At 34.1% G+C, this 26,227-nt stretch overlaps 2 protein-coding genes across 4 annotated transcripts in view; one reads left to right on the top strand and one right to left on the bottom strand.

Moving 5' to 3' along the window:
• The window catches only part of LOC117124675 (double-strand-break repair protein rad21 homolog), an 11,806-nt gene extending 8,198 nt beyond the window's left edge, over nt 1-3,608 (bottom strand). Inside the window, exons 1-2 of one of the 2 annotated variants that reach the window (XM_033271006.1) lie at nt 3,452-3,608; nt 2,035-2,197 (exon numbers count right to left, since the gene is read on the bottom strand). In XM_033271006.1, coding sequence (XP_033126897.1) covers nt 2,035-2,178 — 144 coding nt within the window. In that variant the 5' untranslated portion in view covers nt 2,179-2,197; nt 3,452-3,608. Of the gene's footprint in view, nt 1-2,034; nt 2,198-3,177; nt 3,302-3,451 lie in introns of those variants that run through there. The other variant, XM_033271007.1, reaches the window with a different exon arrangement.
• Nucleotides 3,609-4,710: 1,102 nt separating this feature from the next.
• The window catches only part of LOC117124665 (eukaryotic translation initiation factor 3 subunit A-like), a 35,002-nt gene continuing 13,485 nt past the window's right edge, over nt 4,711-26,227 (top strand). The window contains exon 1 of one of the 2 annotated variants that reach the window (XM_033270977.1): nt 4,711-4,984. In XM_033270977.1, coding sequence (XP_033126868.1) covers nt 4,942-4,984 — 43 coding nt within the window. In that variant the 5' untranslated portion in view covers nt 4,711-4,941. Of the gene's footprint in view, nt 4,985-13,184; nt 13,389-26,227 lie in introns of those variants that run through there. The other variant, XM_033270978.1, reaches the window with a different exon arrangement.

The raw sequence follows: 26,227 nt of genomic DNA, 5'->3' as shown, positions 1-26,227 counted from the left end.
GTAAAAAACAGAGTAAATGCGGTCTAGCATGACTAGCCTTAATTCGGCAAGGTAGTGATTTCTATACTTCCATATATATATTTCTATATTGGATCGCTTTGCAGGTTGTTCTGCTTCAAATTACGGTAAACAATAAACAACGTGATCTGTAGAAATCGTAATAATTTGTACATGATTTGTCATCAGTATTATTTAAAAGAAGAAAATTCCTACTACCAGAAGAATAATATCAGATCAAAATTCTCCGAATTGGAAAAGTTTACCAGTATAACTACTGTCTGCTCTCCTCCTCTATAGGAGAAAATGTAGGCCGTACGTAAGCCTAAATGACATCGAAATTAGAACATACTGAATGCCCACTACTAGGTTACCCACCCAGCTAGCGAACTAAACACAGTTTTAAAACATGATCGATTTAATAATAAGGTAGGATATAACAAAACAATAAAGTTCTAACATTGTTTATTTAGTAAATTGCAACATTGCTTACGTGTTGAAAGCTGGTAAACTATATTTCAATATTGTTTACGCATTGATTATCAGGCTGACAATCCAGCCTACGATCATTGCAAAGCTAATTAAAATAACAATGACCTTCGTAGTGGTTTGTAGCTACGTTCCAAACTGTACCTATGAGCAGGCTACGAGTGGTTACGCGCAGATACGAAGCGATATTTCCTGCCTGTACTGTACACAAAATGGGTATTGCTAAACCCCGCAAACCTCCAAACACACAGTGCAAACCCCATCCAAACCTTGTGATAATGATTGAATCACATAGTATAAGACTCAACTTGGTATCTCAATAAAAAAAATTATAATGTTCTATTCATAACAACCTACTTTTTGGGTAAAAATGCCATTTTTTGTATAAAAAAATTGCTAAACCCTGCAAACCTCCAAAAACACAGTGCAAACCCCACCCAAACTCTGTGATAATGATTGAATCACATAAGTATTATAGGACTCAATTTGGTAATCTCAATAAAAAAAAATCTTAAATTTATGTTCGTCACAACCTATTTTTGGGGTAAAAAGGCCATTTTTTGTATACAAAAATTGCTAAACCCCACAAACCTCCAAAAACACAGTGCAAACCCCATCCAAACCCTGTGATAGTGATTGAATCACATAGTATAGGACTCAACTTGGTACCTCAATAAAAAAAATCTTAATTTTATGTTCGAATATGTTACGAATGGAACATTATAATTTATTTTTACTGAGATACCAAGTGAGTCCTATACTACATGATTCAATCACTGTCACAGGGTTTGGATGGGGTTTGCACTGTGTTTTGGGGGGTTTGCGGGGTTTAGCAATGTTTTTATACAAAAAATGGCATTTTTACCCAAAAAGTAGGTTGTTACGAATTCAGCATTATCATTTTTTTTACTGAGATACCAAGTGAGTCCTATACTACATGATTCAATCACTATCACAGGGTTTGGATGGGGTTTGCACTGTGTTTTGGGGGGTTTGCAGGGTTTAGCAATTTTTTTATACAAAAAATGGCATTTTTACGCCAAAAACAGGTTGTGACAAACATAAAATTCAGATTTTTTTTTATTGAGATACCAAGTTGAGTCCTATACTATGTGATTCAATTATTATCACAGAGTTTGGATGGGGTTTGCGGTGTTTTTTTGGAGGTTTGCGGGGTATGTGGGGTTTAGCAATACCCCACAAAATTACATACAATACAAATTTTGGATTTAAGCTTTGATCAATCTTAAATTAAAATTTATGTCCATCTTATGTCCAGGTGTATACACTACATGCATGTTTTAAACGTATTAGCTATAACAACAAGTACTATATGGACAAAAATTTGTTAAATTTACTACTGACAGTGATTTGTCTAAAAAGTATCAGCCAGACAATTTTATCATATTCTTCAAATAAAATAAAAAATTTTCCATTTAATTAGAAATCTAAATTTGCATGATTACATATTGAGAGTATAGTAGATTTTGCTGTTGTAATAGATTAGACAAAATTGTAAAAAAAAAAAACACGGGTTTAGGAACGTACCTTAGGATGGATTATACTATCACAACAGTCTTCAACATCAGTTTCAAAGACATGAGCTTTGCTGAGCTTTTTGTCCCAGTGTGCTGCTAACCAGATGCGAGCCAAAGGCCCCTTCTTACTCAACACGAAATGTGCGTAAAACATCTTTGAAAGTTAGATGCTCCTGTAAAAAAATTTAAATAAAATTCTATTATTTGTTGTTTATTCTAGGTTTTCCTAATGTCTAAAATCTCACAGTTTTAACATGATTTGTAAATTGCAACATTGCTCACGTGTTGAAAGCTGGTAAACTATATTTCAATATTGTTTTGGCCTGTGGAATTTTTTGCACGACGAATATGCAAATAGTTGGCGTTGGAGAAGCGTTGGTCTGACTACTAGCTTAAATTTGCGCCGTTCATCAAAGTTCTCAGCGAGGGGCCTATAAGCAATATATGCTTGGCCTTTATTCCCAGGTGAAGAATGTTTCCTGGGACACAAGTAACAAGTACACGATAACCAACAGTGAAAAAATTTCAGAATATATATTTCAATCTATCAATTGTTTTGATTAAAAAAACATTTTGACTAAAGCTTTTACAGTAATTTGACATAGGCCTATCACTTTAGTTGATGAAATTCCCAACTAAAACAACTTTCTATAAGTATAAGGCCAAAGGTGTTGTTGGCCACGTTTTGGGAAAATAAAAAAAAAGTATTTAATTCCTTCAGTATATCAAACATCGACAAATACAAATGGACCGAATGATTTTGCCTGCAGTCTGAAGATCAGATCCACAAGACAATCAGGCCATTTCCAGATTGAACCCGGTGGTGATGGTCTTGAAGAAAATGGCCCTGATCGTCTGTAAATTCAAACAAGTTTTGAATTAATTAATACACTACCTACTACACCACTAGGTAGGCCTAGCCTTATTTAAATAATATTAACTATGAATATAATACCTAGGTAGCCCTGGTAGTGCCTAGACCGACGATGTCAACACTGGCTGTGTTGTGTGAGATGGCTGCTAGGCCTAGCCTAGATAACTAGAAAGAAGAAGGCTAGCATGTGCATCCATGTCATATCATAATTTTCTTAAAATTTACAAATAGGCCCTAGCCTAGGCCTATGCATATTTAACACATAAAAGCAATGCGTACTTTGTGAGCTAGTAAAACAATAGTATCATGTTCAACATATAGATATAGCCTAGTAGAAGCACTTGAAAATAATTCAACATTTTGAAGTTGACCAGCGCCATCCAATTCATAGAACAGTGCCCCCATCAGCATGTACAGCCGCACCGCGTATTGTTTGAAGCGCAAGAAGACAGAAGAGGGAAGAAAACCTAGCCTACATGACACGATAACAAAATACAGATTTAAATGAATAAAATATGCGATTTTTGAATACTTTAAAAACTATAACACAAACCTTTATGTCAAGTATTTTGTCTGCAACAAACTATGCACAAAATACATGAGAAAAATAAATGCAAATTTATGGTTTTAGTACGTCCACAAAAACCAAGCCGCTTTTTGTAGGCTGACGCTAAGAAGATGGCGTCCTTTCACTTCCCGCCCATTTGGCCTCGTTCAAAAAAGCTTTTAACTCTCTTACGCTGTGTAAAAGTAGATCGTTTTTGCGAAAATTTACTTGCCTAATCAAATAAAAACTTTCTAAAATCTCTGAGACTAATTTGAAACATTAAAATATAACAATCTAATAAAAAAGACAATTTCAAACTACTGTGAGTAATTCAAGAACGTGCTCAATATTTTTCAATATCCCTCCGCTATGCGATTTCACCATAATAATTAATTTGTTATATACCGTCTTTCGATAGAAAAAACACTGTGAAAAGGAAACCAAAGAAGTTTCCAATTGAATAAGAGCCTAATTAAACTTTAAAAACGAATCAAAAGAAAACATTAAACCAAATATTAAACTGTACATGATTTTTCCCCCCAAAAGCCGATTGAAACTACACGTACGTTTGTTTGAATAAGAACCCGGATCACAGAAATGGACGTAACAGGTTCCCCAATCCTCCCAGAATTCCGGCATTGGAAAGCCTACTGTATACTGGAGCCAAGGGGTGGGGAACCTAGAGCCTTGGTCAGGGTCCGGGAATAACTTCGGTGGGGTGATGGCAGAGGCTCAAGGTCTACGTAATGAGGTGTAGGTCTGCAGTTTCAGTCACATAATCCAAGATGATACTAATATAAAAAATTATAAGTGCGTGGTTGGCTTGGTTGTTTTGTTCGGGAAAGAGAAATTTTCTCGATGATGGATTGATTCTCGAATGAAATAACGAAAACCCTCTAAAATTACCGTTTTTATATTTTTTAATAAAACCAATTTCTTCAAATTTTAAATACATTTTCTCCTCAACTTGTGATATTAAATTCTTTATCACGCATAGACTTGTGCCGAATGCGTGACAAATTATAATCACACATGTGTTTCTGCAAAATGCGTGTTTCAGCGGTATATATATATATTTAATCACTTGAAGTTTGATTAAAAATATAATTTGTCCCTTGTGTGTGACGTTTTATCTGCATACTTGACTTGACTGAACAGCAACTTATGTGACGTTTTATCTGCATGCTTGACTAGACTAAACAGCAACAGCAACGCACGTGATCCCATAGCCGGCCACACGAAATTTTGGGATCGTCGATTATTTTTTCAACAAAACAATGATCATTTGGCCATGGCCTAGACTCTAGACTGCCTAGATCCTGATCACAAAGTTGCTGATGACGGTGGAGAAGGCTGCGTAGCCATCTGTTTGCTTTGCTATGCCCGCTGTCAAGAAAGGACCATATCCGCTTTGGAATTTTAATGCTAATTATTTCTGTTGCTTTATATTTTGATTGTTCAGCCATTGATGTAAAGTGTGCCAAATTACGTTTAATATGGCAGAAAGTGTTACACCTAAGGATGACAGGGTAGAAGAAGGTAAGATAATTGATAAAATAGCCTAGGCTTAGGCCTACCTAGGCCTATTTTCTGGCCTGTCTCTCAGCCTTGGCATAGGCCTAGTGAGATTCTGCTGTGTGGTAAACAATGACTGCCGCTGCAAACGTCGTGTGATCGAATGATATTCCATTGTAGTAGGGAAGGCCTACGCTTAAATTAATGCTGAGTAAGTGTCCTATTAATAATATAATAATAACTTTATTGTTTCTCTTTTGTAACAGAGGCACAATCTAGAGATGTGCAACAATAATTCACAATATAAGATTTAAAGGAAAAAAAAACATATGTACATTTCTCTTTTGTAACAGAGGCACAATCTAGAGATGTGCAACAATAATTCACAATATAAGATTTAAAGGAAAAAAAAAACATATGTACATTTGTCTAGCAAGAGACATTTCTTACTATCCTAATACACCGTCTAAAAAATACAGTACTTTTTTTTTTTTTACAAAACTAATAACGAAAAGAAAAGTACGCATCCCAGGAAATGAACTACACACCACTGCTCTTGACACCATTCATGCCATTGCCAGGAATTCATGACAATGCGTGACCAATGCCGAAACCCGACGGCGCGCACTCCATCTCCCGAAGAATGCATTACATTTTATCTGAATTAAAATAGCTAAGTCGTTTTATCGATTTTCACTATTCTTTCGTCCATTGATTAATTAAAACATTCTCCTCTGCACATAATATATAAAATATAATGGATCAGTTTAGTACTAGTAATTTACTATTAGTAGTGGGCTAGGCCTAGTACTGTAGTATAGCCTAGGCCTAGTGGCCAACTAGGGCTAGATATTAATTAAATTTGCAAACATTCATATTTATATTGCATTGTTATTTATTCGCAATGGTACTACTGCTACAATAGGCCCTGGCAGTGGCATGCCATGCCATATGGTCGCAGGCATGGAATGTATATCTTATTCTAAAACTTGTTTATTCTAACCTGTCAAGGTATCTGAACACCACCGGGAACCTCTCTCAGGCATGTGCAAAACAAAATTATCACCGGAGAGTAGTTCTGTTACATTACTTGTTGTATGTAGTTGCTTATTAACAAGAAAAAAATTATTTTTTTAAAGCCCAAAATTACTCCAAGTTTGATCATGCATTCATTTGTCCCATGCACATGTGCCAATTGTTGTTTATTTCCCCTGATTACATAGTGCATACTAGAAGACTAAACAATTTTACATCTTTATTAGGCATAAACTAGCATTTGTTATCTTGACCCTAGGCTACGCTTGAATTGTGCTGTGATTGCGAAAAAATAGAATGGCTACGAACCGTTACGGATAGCTAAACATATGCGTACGCGTATTTGTTCGCGTGCGAAACCTCTCTATTACCTTCATTAAGCCATTTGTTCCATGAATAACATTGCCCATGTACAGTATGAGCAACTAATTTTTTTAATATACTGTAAGTCTTAATATTAATATAATAAATACTGTATTGTTAGTGGCTATCTATAATTCATAATTCTGATTGGATGTTGGTAATGAACAATTATGAAAACATAAACTACAGTACAGTACTGTATGTCTGTATTGATAAACTTTTAACAATAAAATTCAATCTGATAATAATAGTTTTGATATAATAAAGTATACTGACATATAGTAATTGTAATAAACTCGGAAATGTTAAAGGACAAGATAATCTTTATTGTCACATTTACAATACAGTAATAACTAATATGAAATTTGGGAGCACAGTGGCAGTAATTAGAGAGCACCACTTATTTATACAGGGAAGGTGCTTTAGATTATTTTATTTATTTGGAATGAGGGCATGTACAGTATATCAATACAAGGGGTACAACCAGTGGTGGACCATCAAGGCAAGCAAGGTATGCAGTGTATAACCTGGTTAAAACAAATTAAAAAAAAAATTTATTTAGCATAAGTCACAGTCGGGCCTATCGCATCGTACTCTCAGCTGTTTAGAATTTCGGCATGGCTGGTTTTCAATATTAGCCAATCATGTATTCAGTGAGTCAATGAGAGTCAGAACATACCCTATATTGCTTAAATTTGCTATTGTGACAACCGTGTGGTGGCGTCAGAATAGCCAATTGGTGCTTCCAAGAGTATGTGCGCATGCTTTTCTTCTCACAAATCAGAACCTCCACTGCCGATCGGGTATTCTACTGTATCTATAATAGGCCTAATCTCAATGATTAGAGTTTAAATAAATTTGCATACATATGGCCAGTAGAAAAGAAATTTTGAATTATTATTTTTTGAATTGAAATTTGTTAAAATACAATAATAGGAATATTTTTGAAGAGAAGATACTACAACCACGCAGATATTAAAAATAACATACATTTTATTTTGACTAGAACACAATCTGATTCTGTAATTATAGTAGTAGGCTTATGAACTTTTCATATTAGCAGACCCTAGCATCAGTGGCATAGGGGTCTTGAAATGGAAGGGAAGTGATGGGGATAGCAAGGTAAAGTGGGGATCGGTGATTAGGTGAGGAGGCTAACTCACAAAATAAGGTGATTTGAGGTGGGTGGGGAGGGGGGGATATACATCCTAGATATGGTAATACCTAGCATACCCTCCAATTTACCCTACGGTCTGCCACTGGGTTCAACTTAATATACTGTACTTGCAGAAAAGTACAGTTACAATCCAATGGAGCAACTGTATGGTAAAGAAAGATAGGATTATATTAGATCTTTAAAAAAATACTATAAAAACATTGACTGGATACTTATTGAACAAGGGTAGTGACCTGGTAAGGACCTGTCTAGACATGTCTGGCTTACTGTAGCCCAAGCATCTTCTGATTTGCACCTTTTCTTGTACTACAGAGGGTAGCAGCTATACACACTAGCTAACAAGGAATGCTTCAATTTTGGTACAGTACCGTATATAGATTTTCATGTATTATTTGTAAGAAATGATGTTTAGTATCCTAAAGATAAAAATCCTTTTCTCCTTTGATGGTCAGGGGTCATTTATTGTTTTCCTTGTTCAGCTTATATTTCATATTTCACATAATGAATGCTTATCATTAAAAACCAGAAAACTTTATTGTCCCATTATTAAGGAAATTTTTACTCACATTACTGCATTGACAAGTATATATAAAAGTAAAATTATGATATTATCTGCTAAAATTCAGTAATGGTAAAAATGGTAAAATATACAGTTAGCATAAAATGTCTATCAAACATTTGTATTTTAACAAAATTAGTCGCATATGAATAAACTGTATTGGACTATTATAGTACCTTTTGTAAAGTTGTTAAAAGAAATAACATTCCATTTAAGCAAAATCAGGTTTGCTTTTTTGTGTAAACCTACAAATTTTGATGATTCAGTTCATAGAGGAGATAAGATATATTTAAGGGAAGTTCCCCATTTTTTAATACAGTTATACTGTAGTTGCCAAATTTAAATATTTAGATTTTGTGACTTAAAACAGGAGTTGAAAGGAGATTGCCATTTTGGACAGTTTAAGTAATTGTTTAGATTGAATTGGAACAAAGATAAAATATTTCATACTTACCTGTACTACTGAAGCTGAATGCGTGTGTTGACTTGGCCGTGTTTCCGCAGCACTTATCCGATAAATTATCCGAAAGCAACCATTTTGTTAATTTTTCGCTGCAGCAACGGGGCCTAAATTTTCTGATAACTTTCCGCATGAGAATCAGATAGTTCTGAATGCGAAAATAAATAACCTTTGACTGATGTGAAATCACAGTTAAATGCAAATAATTCTTTTAGGTATTTTCTAAGGCAAGTAGGTAGTAGACCAACTGTAGCGGCCTCCTAGGTCTAGTTTTAAAACTTCATAATAAAAAGTGAGTAAATTTTTTGTGTTAAGTATAAAAAAAAGCCTAAACGGCTGGGCCTACAGTAGGTCTATCCCTACCTATCATTTATTGTACCGTAGAAAACATTAAACAAAGCTAGCATTCTTTTTCATCTTCTTCTCAATCCCTATAAGTACAATGAAACATGCGACAGTAGGCCTACATTTCCCAGATTGAAATTGTACCAAATGATTTGGTTCTTAGCCTAGGCCTATCCATCTCGTGCAAAAAATGGTCACCTGCTAAGTCAACAAAATTGATGTTTTGGTGTTGAACACATATTGCATTGTTGTCCATAATTTTAAAGAATGAATGAATGAATAAATTTTGCATTATGGAATAAAATATTTGGAAGGAATTTTAAGATAATTTATCGGAGAAATTATCAGAGAAATTATAAGTACTATACAGAAATGATTCCAGCACATTTCAATAATTAACATTTCCCACCCCTTGGATACGTTTGCTAAAGTCCTGTCACGCCAAAATTGGTCCGGGCCAAAAAAAGGTCCGGCGGACAGATTTTGGCTGCCGAAATCACTGCACTGGACTACTTTTTAGCCGCTAAATCGGTCCCCCTTGGACAAAATTGGCCTAGTGGCTTGGCCGCTTGTAACACGTCTGCTGCCCATACATGTAGGATATGATTGTTTCTCCCGTGGAGTGGAGGGAAGTGACTTATGCTTCTCCCACACTTGAAAAATCTTCTGCATTGGCAGAATGATTCGTATTAAGTTTTTGTGGACGTGTTTTATCAAACACATAATAAAATGCATTTCCTAGGCCTAGGCGATATGACGCACAGCATGCCTAATTTTCTGCGGCCGTGCTTGGCCTAGGTTTGGAACTAAAATGAAACACAACTGATTTATTAGTTTTAAATATTTCATATTATTGTGTGGGGTATTAGGTCATACAATAGTTGTTCTATTACATGAAAATAAAGAGGGTCAATAATTTCTTTGAAATGATTGTTCATGTATTTCGTTGCGGCTTTAAGCAACCACACAACCAAAACTAAACAAGATAAAAAATAAACTAAAGCGGACCAACACGATTTACGATCATATCGTTTAACTTGGTTTTCTAACTTTTACACCAGAGAGTTTACTGGGTGCGAAGAGCGAAAATAACATACTGTACTAATTTCTGTGGCTGTATACTTAATTGCACACACAACAAATGAAAAAATGTTATAAAAAGAGATGAGATATTTATCTATCATTTGATTAAAAACAAATGTGAACACTGACTGACTAAATTAATGCTGTTCCGCCGAGAAATCTTCTGAACTCCGCTTCAGCAGCTCTGCTCAATTACATGATGAGGTTCCTCCAGGTTATTGTATTGTTAGCTTTTTTTTTTAGTGTGTCTTATACCCCTTTTACACTGCAAGCAAAACTCCAGACACAACCCAGGATTTTGCAATACCCGGCCTAGAATCTCCCGAGTTACAGTTGGTGTAAACATCCCAGGATCGATGTGCGGGATGCATTCAGCGTTGGACAACCCGGGTGCATTCCGGAATCGCCAGTGTAAACAGCACAGAAAATCGATTCCAGAGTTAGGCCTATTTTAGGCCTTACATGGCGCCTACCGCAGCTGTGGTCAGGTAGGCCAAAACTTTGCTAGCAACGGGCTAGGCCTAGACACTTTTCAAATTAAACCCCCTGCACTCCAGTATAGACTTGATATCAAAACTGCTGATTTAATTCGCATAATTTAAAAACAATCTGCATATAAATTCCTTCAATATTGACAATAATTGCAGCGACGAGGACTCAAGTTAAATGTAAAGTGGGAGCAACTCGGGAGCAACCCGGACTTTTTCGTTCGATGTAAATGGGAAATGCACCCGGATCACTCCGGAATTAACACAGGTTTATTCTGCCTTAGCAGTGTAAAAGGGATAGGTCTTTGTGAGTTTTTAATTTAATTGGGTATGATGCTGACAAGGTATTTAGTTTCTTCAGATCTCGATTTAAGTGTTGTAGGTAGTGTCTCTCTTGGACAATGCTAAAAAAATACAGGTTATAACTACTAAATAGATGCCGGACTGATTTTGGCTTATGTGGACTACATTTGGCAGGTATTTTTTAATCCAGAAGGACCGGTTTTGGCCCCAGACCAAATTTTTCCTGATACTATAGTCCCACAACGACAGTGTAAAGGCATGCTCACACAAGAATTTGTGGGACAACACCATGTGTTTTTAGGACACATGCATTTCTGGTTCTGTTTGAGTTTGACATGCTGTACTGTACAGTACTGTATGTGTATTAGTGTTTTATCAAGTTTTTTCTGCGATGTTTTTTTACCTACTGTATTTCCTTTTGGACAAAATAAAGCAATCTGAATATGAATATATATTACTTAAAGTCAGGCTCCGGAGGAAAAAAATGTTTTGATATGTTGTAGAACTGATTTTTCGAAGACAGAAAAAAGTAGTTTGATCAAAAACTGAGCAATGGTGAATGAGTTTTTAAATATTAAAAAATCTGTATCTCATTCACCGTTCCCCAGTTTTTCGTCAAACAACTTTTTTCAGTCTTAGAAAAATCAGTTCTACAACATATTACAAAAAATTTTTTTCCTCCGGAGCCTGACTTTAATTTCAAGATACTGCATTTCCCGGTGGCATCAGCACTGACACTACCAATCCTGGTAGTTAAACATGAAGAGGCAAAAGTTTGAAAAGCAATCTTTACATACTGTGACATAGGCCTATTGTATTCATGTTATGACTAAGTGCCCCATGCTTAAGAACAAGTACATCAAATAAAGGGTACAGTACTACTAACTGGACATTTATTTGAATGCTTTGTTTACATACTTTATTAAAAAGAAATGGCAACTAGTGATACGTTTGCTACAAGTTTTGCTCAAATAAAAATGAATTGGTTTAACATTTTGATTTGTATTTAATTAAGCCATATTAAATAGATACTTTAAAAAAATGTTAAGTAGGATTGTAATTAAACATGATTTATGCCTTATGATATATTTGATGCCCTCCATGTACAGTAAATAAAGAAAATTTTTGTCAATAGTAAACAAACTTATTACACAGTATAGTAATTTTTTTGCTCATACTCTAATCGCATAAAAATACACATTGTAGAATTTCTAGTTTAAAAGTTAAGGGATCCATTTTATAATTCTCCCTCTGTAAATGAACAGTGTGCCAATTACTATAGTGTTATATATCATGAAGTCAGACAGTTGAATTGGAGATATTATATCATTTTTCAACATTGAAAATATGATAATAGGTTCATGGTAAAATATGATAATAGGTTCATGGTAAAATATGATAATAGGTTCATTTTTCAACATTGAAAGTATGATAATAGGTTCATGGTATGACCTACTGTAATTGATTACAATTACAAAATATACATGTTTACACTTTCGCTTTGTTTGAAAACACAATAATTTGCTCAAGATGGATATTATAATGTATTTGTACAACATTGATTGACTTATAGCAATATAACCTTTATTACCAATGTCATTTAAAACGTATCTGTGGCCCTTGTTAAATTCTTGAATGTAAAATCACTTTGTCAGTATAAATCTAAGCACATAGTACAGAATCGGTTCTCCTGAAAGTTCATAAAATGTACATTGAACTTGACAATTGTCAGTATCTTTTACCTCTTCTAATACAATTGGTCATTCTTTATCCACCAATTAAGAGGTAGGTAGGAGTTCTAGGTACACACTTTTTAGCCTGATTTCAATCTCACCTGTCTCTAAATACCAGTTCATGTGTTTTTGAATGAGAGATTATATATTTTTATGTTGGGATTTTTTGTTGTAAAACTTCCAAGTGACATAGTAGACAGTATATTTAACAATCCTGCTATGTAGATATTGTGACTCAGTTTTATAATTAAGAAGAGTAAGTTTGAGAAGAACAAAAATTTCAAAACAAAAATTTGCTGCTGTTAGCAGAATTTCAATTACTGTACTACTAACAATGATGTGGACATAATTATAAGCTGGTAGGCCATTCCATTATTATGTAGGGTTATAATTGAGGGAATTTATTTTGATAATTCTTTAAATTTAAAGACTGATGATTTTTTATTGTACTCATATTATGCTATTGATTTGCAACTAAAATAAACTCTAACATGTTCAATAACTATATAAAAAAATGAAAGTTATGAATTGGTGAAAGCTTTAATAGCAGAAGTGACAAATGAATGGTACAGTACCCATAGAAAATAAGTCAGTCATTGGCTATTTCTTCATGTGGGGCTTTCCCTGTGCGATGTGCCCTATGATGATCAGACTTACCAAGTTGCTGATGAACTAGTGCCTAGTTAAGTCAAAGATTGTTAAATTAGTGCAGTCGAGTAAAGATAGAAATAGTAATTTCTAATTGGAAGCAACAAATTGTGGAAGTTTTTACACTGTAATGCACTGATGAATATTGGCTTGAACCAAGGAGGTCTTAAACTTGTAATGTAGTGAATTTCTTATCAAATAATAGAATGGATTTATGTATCAATTTGCAAGAAGGTAAGTGCCACATCAGATTGTTCATATTCCTAGTGGCTTGTTTACATTAAGTTATAAACATCTAATTCCAGACTACTGTATTCTTATAATGATACAATAGCGCAAACACAATAGCTTATTTCAATCAAGAAGATCTCAAATTTTTTTTTTTCTCACCTAGCTAGGCCTTGGCTAATTTTAAGTTGAATGGCTCCTTTGCTGTTTATCTGATTCATTTACATGCTTGTCATTTCGTAGACAAAGTCTACACATAAAATACTAGAGTATACTTTACATATTCGAAAATAATATTATTTTTGATATATGAGGCTTACCATTCTCAAACCAGCATACTGTCACTAATTGTTAAACTAATTAATTACAGTAGCATAAGAAATTGGCAGTATTAGCAGTCAGTTTTAATATTTTAGTCTGGGATGGCAAGCCTCATACAACAGTTGTGTCGTCCAAAGATCTTATAAACACAAGATAGCGTTCTCTGCGATTTACGCGTAACAAATAGAAGCGTCGATTTGGCACAGAAAATTAATCAGTTTTGGGAGAGGGCGTCCTAGTTGTTGCCATGGATCTGAGATAGGGTGTTCACGTTACGCCATAAGTTCGTTACCAAGTACGTTAATTTGTTTCTTATGTTCTAAAGAGGGGGTGCATTGTCAATCGGACGCTTCTAATTGTTACGCGTAACTGTAAAGTCGCGCAGCTTATGCTATGGTCAGAGCAGTCAAGGGTCAAAAGTTTCCAATTAGCAAGAGGGCATTTTTCATGCCTTATTACAGAATTTGCACGCGTAAATCACAGAGAACGCTATCTTGTGTTTATAAGACTTTGGTGTTGTCACAATACCAGGTGGCGCTCTTCTTTGTTGCCAACCAGACATTTGTTACTGTTCATTACGCTTTCGTTTGCAATAGGCTTTCTGGAATAGGCATTTTAAAACCTAATAATTTACCATCAAAACATACTAAAAAACAAAAGCTCGCATTATATTTTTTATCGAACACGCATTTAATCATCAAGTAAAATTCACAAAGAAAAAGTAAGATACAACATCTTAATAATTATGTTAGAAATTGGGATCAATGATTTGTCAGTGGAGAAAATGGCGTCCGGTGGAAGACATTTTGTGTCGCCGATAGCAACGGAGTAGTATCACGTGGCATCGTGACGTAACACTGTAGTACTCTATAATATCTTTGAGTTGAAGGTGTTATACTTAACCTCAAAGTTACCCTATGTTCCTCCAATGATGGGATATCACAGCAAGGGGAAACGCTAGAAACATGACCATAATCGTTATGGTACAGAAGGATTTGACCCCAGGGTTTTAAGATTAAAAGGGAGGTGAAAGTGTGATGTACCAGTGGTTTATACAGTAGATAAAATATTGCTTTGATCCTAGCACTGACATCACTGACACATTTTGAATAATATTACCAAACATGGTGGTATTTATTCACCTTAGTTAACAAATGCTTGAGTGGCAGAGTCCCTTCACTCCAAAACACTTCCACTTCAGTTGACTATTCTACCAGATCCAGTTCTGAAGGAAACTTATTTTTGCCTAAAATTCAGAACTGAATCTGGTAGAAGAAGATTTACTTTTAGGGCTTCTCAAATTTGGAATGCTGGGGGTAGGTAATTCTTTTTTATCTATCTTATATTTTAATGTTATTTGATATCCTGTGTGGTGTCTATTGTGATTTTAATTTTTTATGCATATTATGCCTTCTGGAAGAACAGTAACTGAATAGGTAACCCAGTATAAGGAACAAATAAATAAGTAAAATAAATTTGGTCAATGGTCAAGGTACACTTGTAAAGCTGATATGTATGGCAAAGACAAGCCAAACTGTCGCAAAAAAATTATTTTTAGTTATTAATACATGTTAAGCAGTAAAATGAAAAATTTTATAAAATGAATGAATCATTTAAATCAGGCATTTAAACATATGGTACATATTGAGAAATCGGCCTTCAAAATTTACAATTTCAGACATTTCTAAGGCAGAAACCATCACTAACATCGAAAATGGGAAAAATAACAACATAGCATGATGTATAGATATGTAAAGAAAGGTTAGTTTAGTGCAATAAAATATATTTTGGAAATTTTGACATTCGAACATGTTTTGGCCATTTGCATTATTTGCGAGGATTGGCTTGTTTGGCTTGTTTTCACCACATACATACTAGTAATGTGCACAAAACAATAACATATAGTCCATATATTGATAATAGATGTAGCCTTGTTGATATGCTAATGTTAATATTGGGTAATTAATAACAAATCTTAATTAGTATTTATAGATAGTACAGGTACTTCCATAAACCTACTTATTTCTTGTAATCTTTTATTTGCTTACAATGTTTTTTGATCTAATATTAGAATGTATTTCCCATTGAAAAAAATCCCCTAACATTTTTACTATCACAAGCTGACCTGTTTAGACTTGTGTTTAAAGATTTGCAGATTTTAGCGACAGCATATCTTTACTGCCCTATAATGAATCTTGATAATGAACTGCTATTTCCTCTGGCCATGTTAGTTTCCTTTCCCTTTTATTATCAATTATTTAGTTATTATAATGATAAATATTGCAGAATTTGTCAGGTAAGCACATTAGGATTCCAGCTTTCTTAGACCGCTCCTGTGGGCTATCGGAGGATATTTCCAAAATCCGAAAGGTCCACTGATTAATCTCAGATAAGGAAGATGATGACATAATTAATGTTGAAATGTTGAATCCCAACACGACGACATGCATTTCAATACTTTGAATATGTATTATACATTCTTATTTGGTAGGCTTGTTTCAGAAGGGGTTACTGTCTCAATACCACAACAGATTGATGTTGCATGCACGCTGATTTATTTTCTGTTGTGATATTTTCAGTTAATGGTGTATATAGTCTGACATGACCTTCTTACCTAGGAAAATAAATTGAAAATATAAAGTAAAATAAAGTACACAGTAAACTAACACATACTTTTCATATGAGAATAACAGTATTAACGGAAGCTAGGTCCTTAGAGATTAGTAGCAGTCCCAGTGTACTGTAATACCATCCCTAATGTTGAATTAGGCAGTAAACCAAAGATTTGAAAGTTCACAACGAGAGCATGCTTTTATGGTTTAGTGCACACACAATTGTTCGCACCAGTTATATAACCAATCAACAGTACTCTTTTATTTACTTAACCATTTTACCAAATCAGTTCTCCCATTCATAATATAGTAATTTCCTGGTAATTACTATGATTTGGTTTTTTTTTCATTTGTCAGTTATTATGACTTCTTGGTGATAATGTGTGCTTCAAGCTTGTTTGCTGTTTCATTCTTGGTGGGGGAAATCAGGAGGACATGTTTGTGGTTAGTCAAGCATGGATCCCCTGTCATTGGACAATACTTGGCAGATTAAGGTATTCATTTGCAGATCCCATCAAAAGAGTAAAAAAGGGGCAATCAAAGTTCCTATTTGTGATTTACAGTATTTATCATAAACTCACTTCCCAGGGATTTTACTCCAGAACCCTAATTGGAGGGCCTTGGTGTCCACCTTGGTTTTAACCTTATATCAGACTTGTTGGACACCTATTGGCAAACACTTAGGTCTGAACTTAAATGCAATTAATTATTAAAAAAATAATTCATTCTTATTATCTTGTGTATTATTGTACCTAGGACTTGTGCTTTGTTTTGTTTTGCTTGATTTGTTTACCAATAAAATGTAAAAGCAGTATCAAAACTAGGATCCGTAATGTGGTCAACCCTTGAGGTTTAGACAATCTAATGCAATCATGCAAATTCCAGGTCTTGTCACTCCAGTTTTCTCCATGTTATGATTCTTAGACTTATACATTGCAATATTCTGCTGCTGATATAGCAATTCCAATAGAGTGAAAATGCTATAGTACTCTTAAGAGCCTTCAATTAAAGGTAATATTCTATGTAATAATTAATGAAAACTTAACAAACATTCTAGCAGCATATGAGGAGTCAAAAAATGCCAGGATATAGGTACTTCCCCAAGGAATGATGATATAAAAAACAATGCAGTGATAACATTGTTAATATTATTTTTTTGGCCAATGTAGGGATATTCTTAAGGTGTGTGTATCAGTGAATACCTAATCCTTGAAATAACTAAGCCTTCATTTACCAATTTGGTTACATTAATAGGAACGATCATGATTAACCTTACAAACTATCATTCATAACCTACAGTATTCTGTATTGATTGAAATAAAAAATTTCAGGGACCTTCTCAACAGTTCCCATTTATTTTCCATACTGACTGTCATGTGATTCATTGTGAGTGTTAATGCAACGTGTTTGAAAGTTCATCCAATATAAGCTATGTCAATCACCAGAGAGTAGCTGTTGAACTTCGTGGGTTTGAATTGGATTTGTGATTGTCAAAATACAATTGGAGTTTTTTATAAGTGTCTTTTTTATTGAAAATAACATTATTATAGTGAGTGTAATGTCCGAATTTTATGCCTGTTTCTAATTATTCAAGCCATCTTTATAATTAAATTGCATTGTTTTGATTGTATTTCTTTGCTTCTCCTTGTTGGAGGTTATTTTTGAATAAATGAATGAAATGAATGAACGAATAGTAGCATATTTGAATTGCAATAATAATAATTGCAATGACGATTACATGAAGGAACTATACTCACGACAGCCGGCTAGCTGGAAGTGTACCCTTTGGGCGCAAACAGGCGACAAAGTATACCTAAAGGCAGCTGACCGTCGGGTACATAACGACTTCCGAGCTTGTTAATCCATGGAGCTTAGGCCTAGGATCAAGGTCTATGCATGCGATGGTGGTAGAAATGTCATTCATAATTATTTAATCAATGATTTTGTGTTCTCGTCTTCGTCTGATATGTAAAATACATTTAAGTAATGCGTGTAATATTTTAAGAATGCACCACATGAGTTGCTCTGTTACACGGTGTAGGTACTGTAGAGCAGAGTGACGGCAGTAGTAGGCACCTAGGCCTACTGTAGTAGCAGCGGTTTAATCTGCCAAGGCTAGGCCTAGCCTACTACTAGGCCTAGGCTACAGTAGGTCCAGATCGTAAGTCCTTGATAATTGCAGTGAAAAATTTGGGCCTACAGTATTTCCAGACGATCAGACCCAAGCCAATTTTGAATAATCCTTGTTGGAACTTTATGTCCTGATACATAATTATGCTGAAAATACATAAAATACAGGTTTTCTGGAGACACTATTATTCCACTAACTCCCAAAAGTAGGCTATTTTCCTTGATCCACGATCTCCTCCCCCCACCCCGATATCATTCTAAACTAAAAGGAGAATACTTTATGCCTAGGCCTTTGTAATTTTTTCAACTTTTGTGTTATATTTAGAAAACTTTTGAATTACTGTACCTCGTTGGTGTGCTAAAAATAATAATTTGCCTATCAAATAATGTTATTTTGATTGCCAATCTCTATGTAGTCTAAAATCACATTTTTGGGCCATAAAAACTCTTGTGTCGATCGTGAATAGTAATACAATGGATTTTTTCTCGGACTAATGATTTTGGCTAAAGACAGATTCAATTGGGTAAAAACAATTATTACACCAATGTCGTCTTGCTGGTTTTATTGATTTTGTTTTTTTCGTAAAATTATATTTCGGACCGTAAAAAAAAATAGTACCAGTATAACCTTGGAAGGGCCAGTATCATTTCCTTACTATGGTTCAGAGGTTAATTTTCAGCCCTGGAAGTATCATAATTGCTTTTATGTGAATTGTACTATGAATTGATAATATACATAATAAGAAATTTACTTGTTGGAAACCAATAAGAAAATTGTATTAATTGACATCGACTATGGCAGGCGGTAGGTTCAGGAATCAAGGTATAAAAAAAGTCTAGCACATTGTTGATATGTTTGTTGATTGATTAATTAACTGATTTCTACTGTAGATTCATTGCTCTTTTTGATTCATGGTCCATCAATTGATAAATTAAATACAGTTTGCAATCTGAAATTTAATTGAAGAAAATATATTAATATCGGATTCTAATAATTCAAAAGATTGCACAGAAACATATCAAAATCATGTTAGACCTACAGCAGGTTTGATATAACATAATTTATGCCGAAACATTTTTTTATGCTCAGTGGCAGATCCACAAAACGTATGCTTACCTACCTAGGCATAGGTTGGCAGATCGGACAAACTAGGCTTAGCCCAACTAGCCTTCAATTAAATAAAAATAAAAACATTGTTTTCGGTTTATGTACGAAAAAGTGCGTTATTCAGGCCTATTGGTTCATCGATCCATTGAAGAAACACTATGTATCCAACTACTCAATATTGTTGGAATATAATAATATATTGCCTTTGTCTTTGATTTTTTTTTCTCTATGTATAGGCCTAAGAATGAGATAAAATTACCTGACCTTTTTCAAGAGAGATTCAAGATTCAAGATACCATTTATTGTCATATACAAGCAAAGTACGTGAAATTTGCTTTCCAGAGCGAGCAATACACAAAAATATACACACAGATGAAATTACAAGACAACTATAAATATAAAAATAAAACTATCAATGCAATAATAAACAATACATTACAGTCTAAGTGTAAAAGAGTTAAAATATAAAAGACCGAATAAAAGATACTATCTGGTGAATACTTTGTTAAATAGGTGACAGACATAAGGCAAGAATGAGCTTTTACATCTGTTTGTTTTTACACAATAATGGCAAATCCTACCTGATCTGTAAACATTTATATACTTTATTTAGTGGATGAGTATTGTCAGTGATAATTAAATCCAATTATTTTGAGCACTTATTCATCACATAGATCATTTATACTTTCAACATCCTTGCCAATGATTTTCCTTACTGCTTTAGTTATTTTCAATATTTGATATTTGAGGGGAAAACCTTGATTTTTGAAGAACTTAAAGGTCATTAAAAGACACCTCAGAAGTCAGGAAAGCTCATTTCTGGCCATCTAGGAATCTAAATTTTCCCGGATCCCCTTTCAATTTTGAACCCCCCTGTTTCAAATCCTGGATCCGATCCTGATGCTATTTATTACAATATATTCCCAATTGTGTACTGTATTTAAAGACAGATAAAAGTACAAGTATTTTTCTTCACCTTATTTTATAACCATTATTCTAAATATCTTCTAATTTTCAAGAGCTTCCTACATCTGCTCAATTCACCATGCAATATTTTATTATATCTTAAATGTACAAGTTAAGGCCAAAAAAAAAAAAAATTTTGTGTTGGCAAAATCCAAAATATGGGTAGGTCGGTAGGAAAACTTTTTTTTTTTTTTTTTACCAAAAATGTGTTTATGCTAAAAAAGTAGAAAATACACAATTAGTACAACAATTTTGGATTTGCATCGCATAGCATGCACCAAAATAGGCTAGGCCTTGGCCCTCCCATCCTAGTCTAAGGCTATTCCAGCCTTATAACCTCATGGAAAAAAAAAAATTGTTCCTTGTAGTCAAAAAAAAAAAGCAAAAATGAATTTCGTAAAATTTGGGTCGGTCGGGCATGGCCAACACAATAATTTTTTTATCTGGCCTAGTGTGAAAAAACTGTAGCGATAGTTTAGCGATTTTATGGAGACAGACCTGGCTTCAGTGGATCTCTACTGTATAAATACTCATACTTTCTGTTTCATTCATTTAGGTAATTGTATTTAAAAATGAATTCAGTTGCATATTCAACATACATAGAGTAGGGAGTTCTTATAATCAATATAACAACTCCATGCATAGGGGCATGCCTTGCCTTTTGTTGGTTGAATGATGAGATTAATACATTTCCTTTAGTTGACCTTGGATGTTAGGCTTCAAAATATTTTTTTCATTTCAAAGGGCAATGAAGTTTTGTCAACTATTTCTTCTTATCTGATACAATAGATTGGTATGTATGTACTGTCATCAGTACTAGAAAAAGACCCCTGACAAATTTAAACATTTTTAAATTGATTATTTTCCTAAGATTACAAGTATGTTATGAAATTCAAAATGGGACAGAAAAATTGAAAATCAATACCAAATGAAAAAATTTAACTTTGTGGTGGGCGGTTGCTTTGGGAATCAAGGTGTATACACTAGTTCTGGTTATCTGATACAATAAAATATCTAGCCCATTGTATATGTTTACTGAGATAGAGTAATACTGGATATTTAAAAAAATGTCCCGTCTGTAACAAAAAATATACTGTGGCATGCCCCATTAATTGGTTAATTACTAGGTGGTTTGTTTGTTGATAATTAATTGATAAATTGATAGAGTACTGTATGCATTTTAAGATATTCTAATTTTGTCATACAATGATACAACAGTTATTGGTACAATAGCAATTTGATTTACCACCAGTAAAGATACATGTCGTTGGATCATACAAAATGACAAACTCTTTAGCAATAGTAGTCTTGTTGATAAGGTAATTCGTAGATAAAATGTGGCTATCTTATTTTTAAAACTAATTCTAACCATGGATATGGACCTCACAATATAGTTCAACCTTGTTTAAATTCCATGTGTATATATTGTTATATTCATATTTAATATTATATCTGTTAATTGTTGTCTTGTATATTATATTGATGTTTTCGATTTTCTACTGTTTGTTATCAACTCAAAGAAACAAATCTCGTATATATGTACTATGTATGAGGAAAATAAATATTGAATCTTGAATCTTGATTATCAGTTTTAAGAAGTATGTCAACTGGTTAGTTGGTTAGTGTTTTTCCCTTTCCCTGTATGTGAAATCATGAATCTTGAATCTTGAATCTTGATCATCAATTTTAGGAAGTATGTCAACTGGTTAGTTGGTTAGTCAGTGTTTTTCCCTTTCCCTAAAATATACATAGTCACAGACATATGTGCCATAAGTAATAAGGAAATTGTGCAACAAATTAGAAAAATAAACAAACCCTTAAAATTGCAAAATGCATGATTGAAAATAAGTATTATGGAGTATTTGTTAACTAACCTACCAACAACCCTTAAAATTACAAAGTTTAAAAATCATTTCACAGCAAACACAAAGCGGTTATAACATTTGCGAACATTGTGCGTTGTGTGATTAGGTTATGTCAGAAACACAATAACTTTGCAGCATTATTTAGTCAGTAATTAGGTTATAAGTATATTTATGATTCTACAACTGTAGTAGTGTTTTACTGATAAAATTAGGAAATCTTAAAATGCAGATTACCCGGGCACTTAAAATATTTTGTCTCTTTTTGAGGGGCGCTTATTCATGCGGGGCGCCTATGAAAACAGATTGGAAATTGAAGTTGTGCTTATGGGAAATTGGAAAATTCAAGGGGTACTTTTTTTAAAATCAAAGATAAACGAATGGTTTTGTTGAAGAAAAGGTAATCGTTGAGAGAGCATGGCTCATGACAAGAATGTTGGGGTATTTACACAACAGCAAGTGAAATCAGTAGTGGTGGTGGTGGTGGTGGGAAGCGTTTTGGCCATTTGCCAATTTAAATTAGCAAGATCATTGCAGGGTTTTTTGCTTAGATACGAAGAGTGGCGAGGTCAGTTTATTTTTGTTGAATGAAAATGTCTATACAGTATTTTAATTTTTAGATATTAATTACTGTAGTTCTGAATCCAAAAAATGGTAGCAAAAAAACAAGAACGGTATTCTAAAGACTCATCAAAACTATTAAACTTAATTAATGGAGACTAATAGACCGACAAATAGATGGACTGACCGATAATGCTAATATTGATGCGTATAGTTGATGCAGAAAATTAAGTTGGTGATGTACTGTACTGCATGATTGAATTTTTTTAGGAATTGAGGAGCGCTTATTCAAAATTGAGGGGGCGCTTTAGACAATTTTCATGGTAGGACCTGGGCGCTTATTCAAGAGGGGCGCTTAGTTGCTTGAGTATGGTGCTGTACAACAGTGCGCACTACAATGTATCGATTGATGAATTTTGATGGCAAGAACAATAAATAAAACAAATCTATAATTCCTAATTAGTACATCAACAACCTAACCAACCAATTAATAATACATAATGGGCTAAACTTTTTTATATGTTGATTCCTAAACCCACCGGCCGCCATAAGGCCAAAAAAAAAAAACAAAACCTTGTTTGTTTGCTGTCACATTGTAAGAATTTAAATACAGGGGTGGATGTAAAAAAGTTTTTTTTTTTTTTTTTTTTTTGTAGATTCATAGAAACATCATGAAAACTGCGCAATTTTCATTTTTTTCACAGAAAAATGATCAATTTTTTTTTTCAAAAAATTTAAAACAGTAAAAATTTACATGTAAACACGGATCTGTGCCAAAATCGACGGAAAAGTGGTTTTCGTCTGATCTTTTAAACTTAAAAAAACTTTTTTGGAAAAAAAAAAAACTGCCCCTAATTTTCAGGATTTTAGGGGTGGCGGATGACGGCAAACAAACAGGTTTTTTTTTTAGGCCTAATGATAATGTCTATAAAAATCAAATTTTATCTGGTATTGATTTTCAGACTTTCGAAGTATTGGTTTGAACGCCAAACTGCAGCATTATTTTAACGTACTGTAATTTCTTAGCTTGGATTTGACAATAGACAATTTCGAACTACTCTTGTATTTACCAAATAGATATCTGAGATGATAATTGGAGCATGGTGGTTACTGTGTGTAATCTGGTAAATTACTGTTTACATGTTTTATGTAGGTTGATGATTCATCGGCTGATCTCTTACAGTAGACTATGAGTATGAGATCATGCATCGTGATATGAATAATGAACTCTTTACATTTGCCTTGCCATCTACCGTATCTAATTGCATTCCCAAGAAAAACCTACAAAATGTATTAATTGATGATTGATTGATTGATTGATTGATTGAATCATTGTTGCATTTACCAATAAGCCAATGCGTGGTTGGAGCTGCTGTGCATGCGTATATCCAAGGTCAGTCGAGGTCAATCGGCATAAACCTATGTTGTGTGTATGAATGATGTTTATGTCGATTAACCTTGATACGGGCATGCGCAGTTCAAACTAGGAATTGGCTTACTGATCGCCCTGTTGATTAATTTCTTCTTCCCCCACACCTTCCACTCTTCAAGACCAAAGATAGAATATATGTATGTTAACTGGGACTAAAGGTCTGAAAGCATCTCTATGGTCCATTGCACACACAGGGGTACCACCATGTGCCACCTTACCTGATTGGGCTATGCTGCTCCATGATTTATTTTAGGGTCCTGGATTGTGACAGTTGTCCACAATCAGTGTTAATGTGACCTTTTCATCTAACTGCTTTATTTTAATACTTTTACTGTCACCAAAATAATGATTACTTAATGGATTACCTCATTGTCCAGTTATTTGTATGTATGACATAATTGTAAACATTACTGAACTGTACATTGTCAACTCAAGCATGAAAAAAATTTTGGATTGTTACAGTTATCCACAATTAGTGTTAATGTGACTTTTTTTTTATCTAACTGGTTTATTTTAATACTTTTACTCTCACCAAAATAATGATTACTTAATGGATTACCTCATTGTCCAGTTATTTACAAGTATGTATGACATCATTGTAAAAATTATTGAACTGTACATTGTCAACTCAAGCGTGAAGGAAATTTCTTCCATGATTCAAGGGAAAAGCTGAACAAAGATATACTGTAGGCTAAAAAATATGTACAGTAGTGTTACTGGTACCCAAACTACAGTACATTGACTTTTGAAGGTTTATAGGAATTTTTTTCCGAGTATAATTTTTAGGCCTTTATGGGTGTGTTGCCAACCATCACTCTACCACCTCATTTTTAAATAGAATAGTAAAATGTTAATCGTAGGCCTAAAATTCATAAAGCTCTGCCCACACCATCAAATTTTCTTTGAAAAAAGCTGCTGGATGCCCATACATAGTCATGAAGTGCCTATATATGGTCATGATGTGATGTCATCAAGACCATATTTAGGCATGTCACATGTTTTTGTCAAATAAAATATGCTAGTCTGGACAGGGCTTTAGATGCCAAATATATTACTTAAAGCCCCATTCACAGCAAAAATATGATATGCAGTACCAGACCTGCCAACTCAACCGATCCTGTCAGGTGTCACCCGATATTTAAACGAATCTCCAGTTCTCCCGATCAAATGTAATTTTTACCTGATTTCACAGGCCACCCCTCTCCCCAAAGATACTCCGATTTATGCATAATTTGTTTGATTTGATCGTAATTATTCAATGTATTCGCCGCCTGCTCGCTTCGTGGTGCAATAAACAAGCAGCTATTTTCGATTCGAATGTCACCACTAACGGCCAATGATTTGTAGTGATGTGTAGTTTTTGGTATCTTGCATCATCTTTTGGTTAATTCTGGAAACCTCCAGATTTGTTGGTAAATCTCCAGATTTTTTAAGATTCTTAAAAAAATCTCCAGATTTTCATGACCTAAGGGTTGGCAGGTCTGCATTACTCTAATTATCCACAAAGGTTGGATTTGGACGTAAACTCAATTACATGGGTAATTTACTAATAACCTCAGGGCTAAATGTGACGGTCGTTCGGACGAGTAAAATTCAATCCATTTACCTATTAATTTGACGGAAGTTACGTATTTTACAAGCTTCTGCAAGGTCAGAATTCTGAATAGTTCGTGACCTGAGTGACGGCCCGTGTCAAATTAGCAATGTTTTTGCGGCAATTTCAATACTTCATACACGAATTTACGCTATTTCTGCTTACTTTTTATACAATTTACTCATTTCCTTGCGATTATCTTTACAAATTGACGCCGAATTATGATTAACCCAGCCGACCTAACTATCATGACAACTTT

Source organism: Anneissia japonica, unplaced genomic scaffold (genome assembly GCF_011630105.1).
Source record: "Anneissia japonica isolate Jap-2015-1 unplaced genomic scaffold, ASM1163010v1 scaffold284709_len978187_cov192, whole genome shotgun sequence".
Taxonomy (NCBI): Eukaryota; Metazoa; Echinodermata; class Crinoidea; order Comatulida; family Comatulidae; genus Anneissia; species Anneissia japonica.
This window is presented reverse-complemented; position numbering and strand designations above follow the sequence as displayed.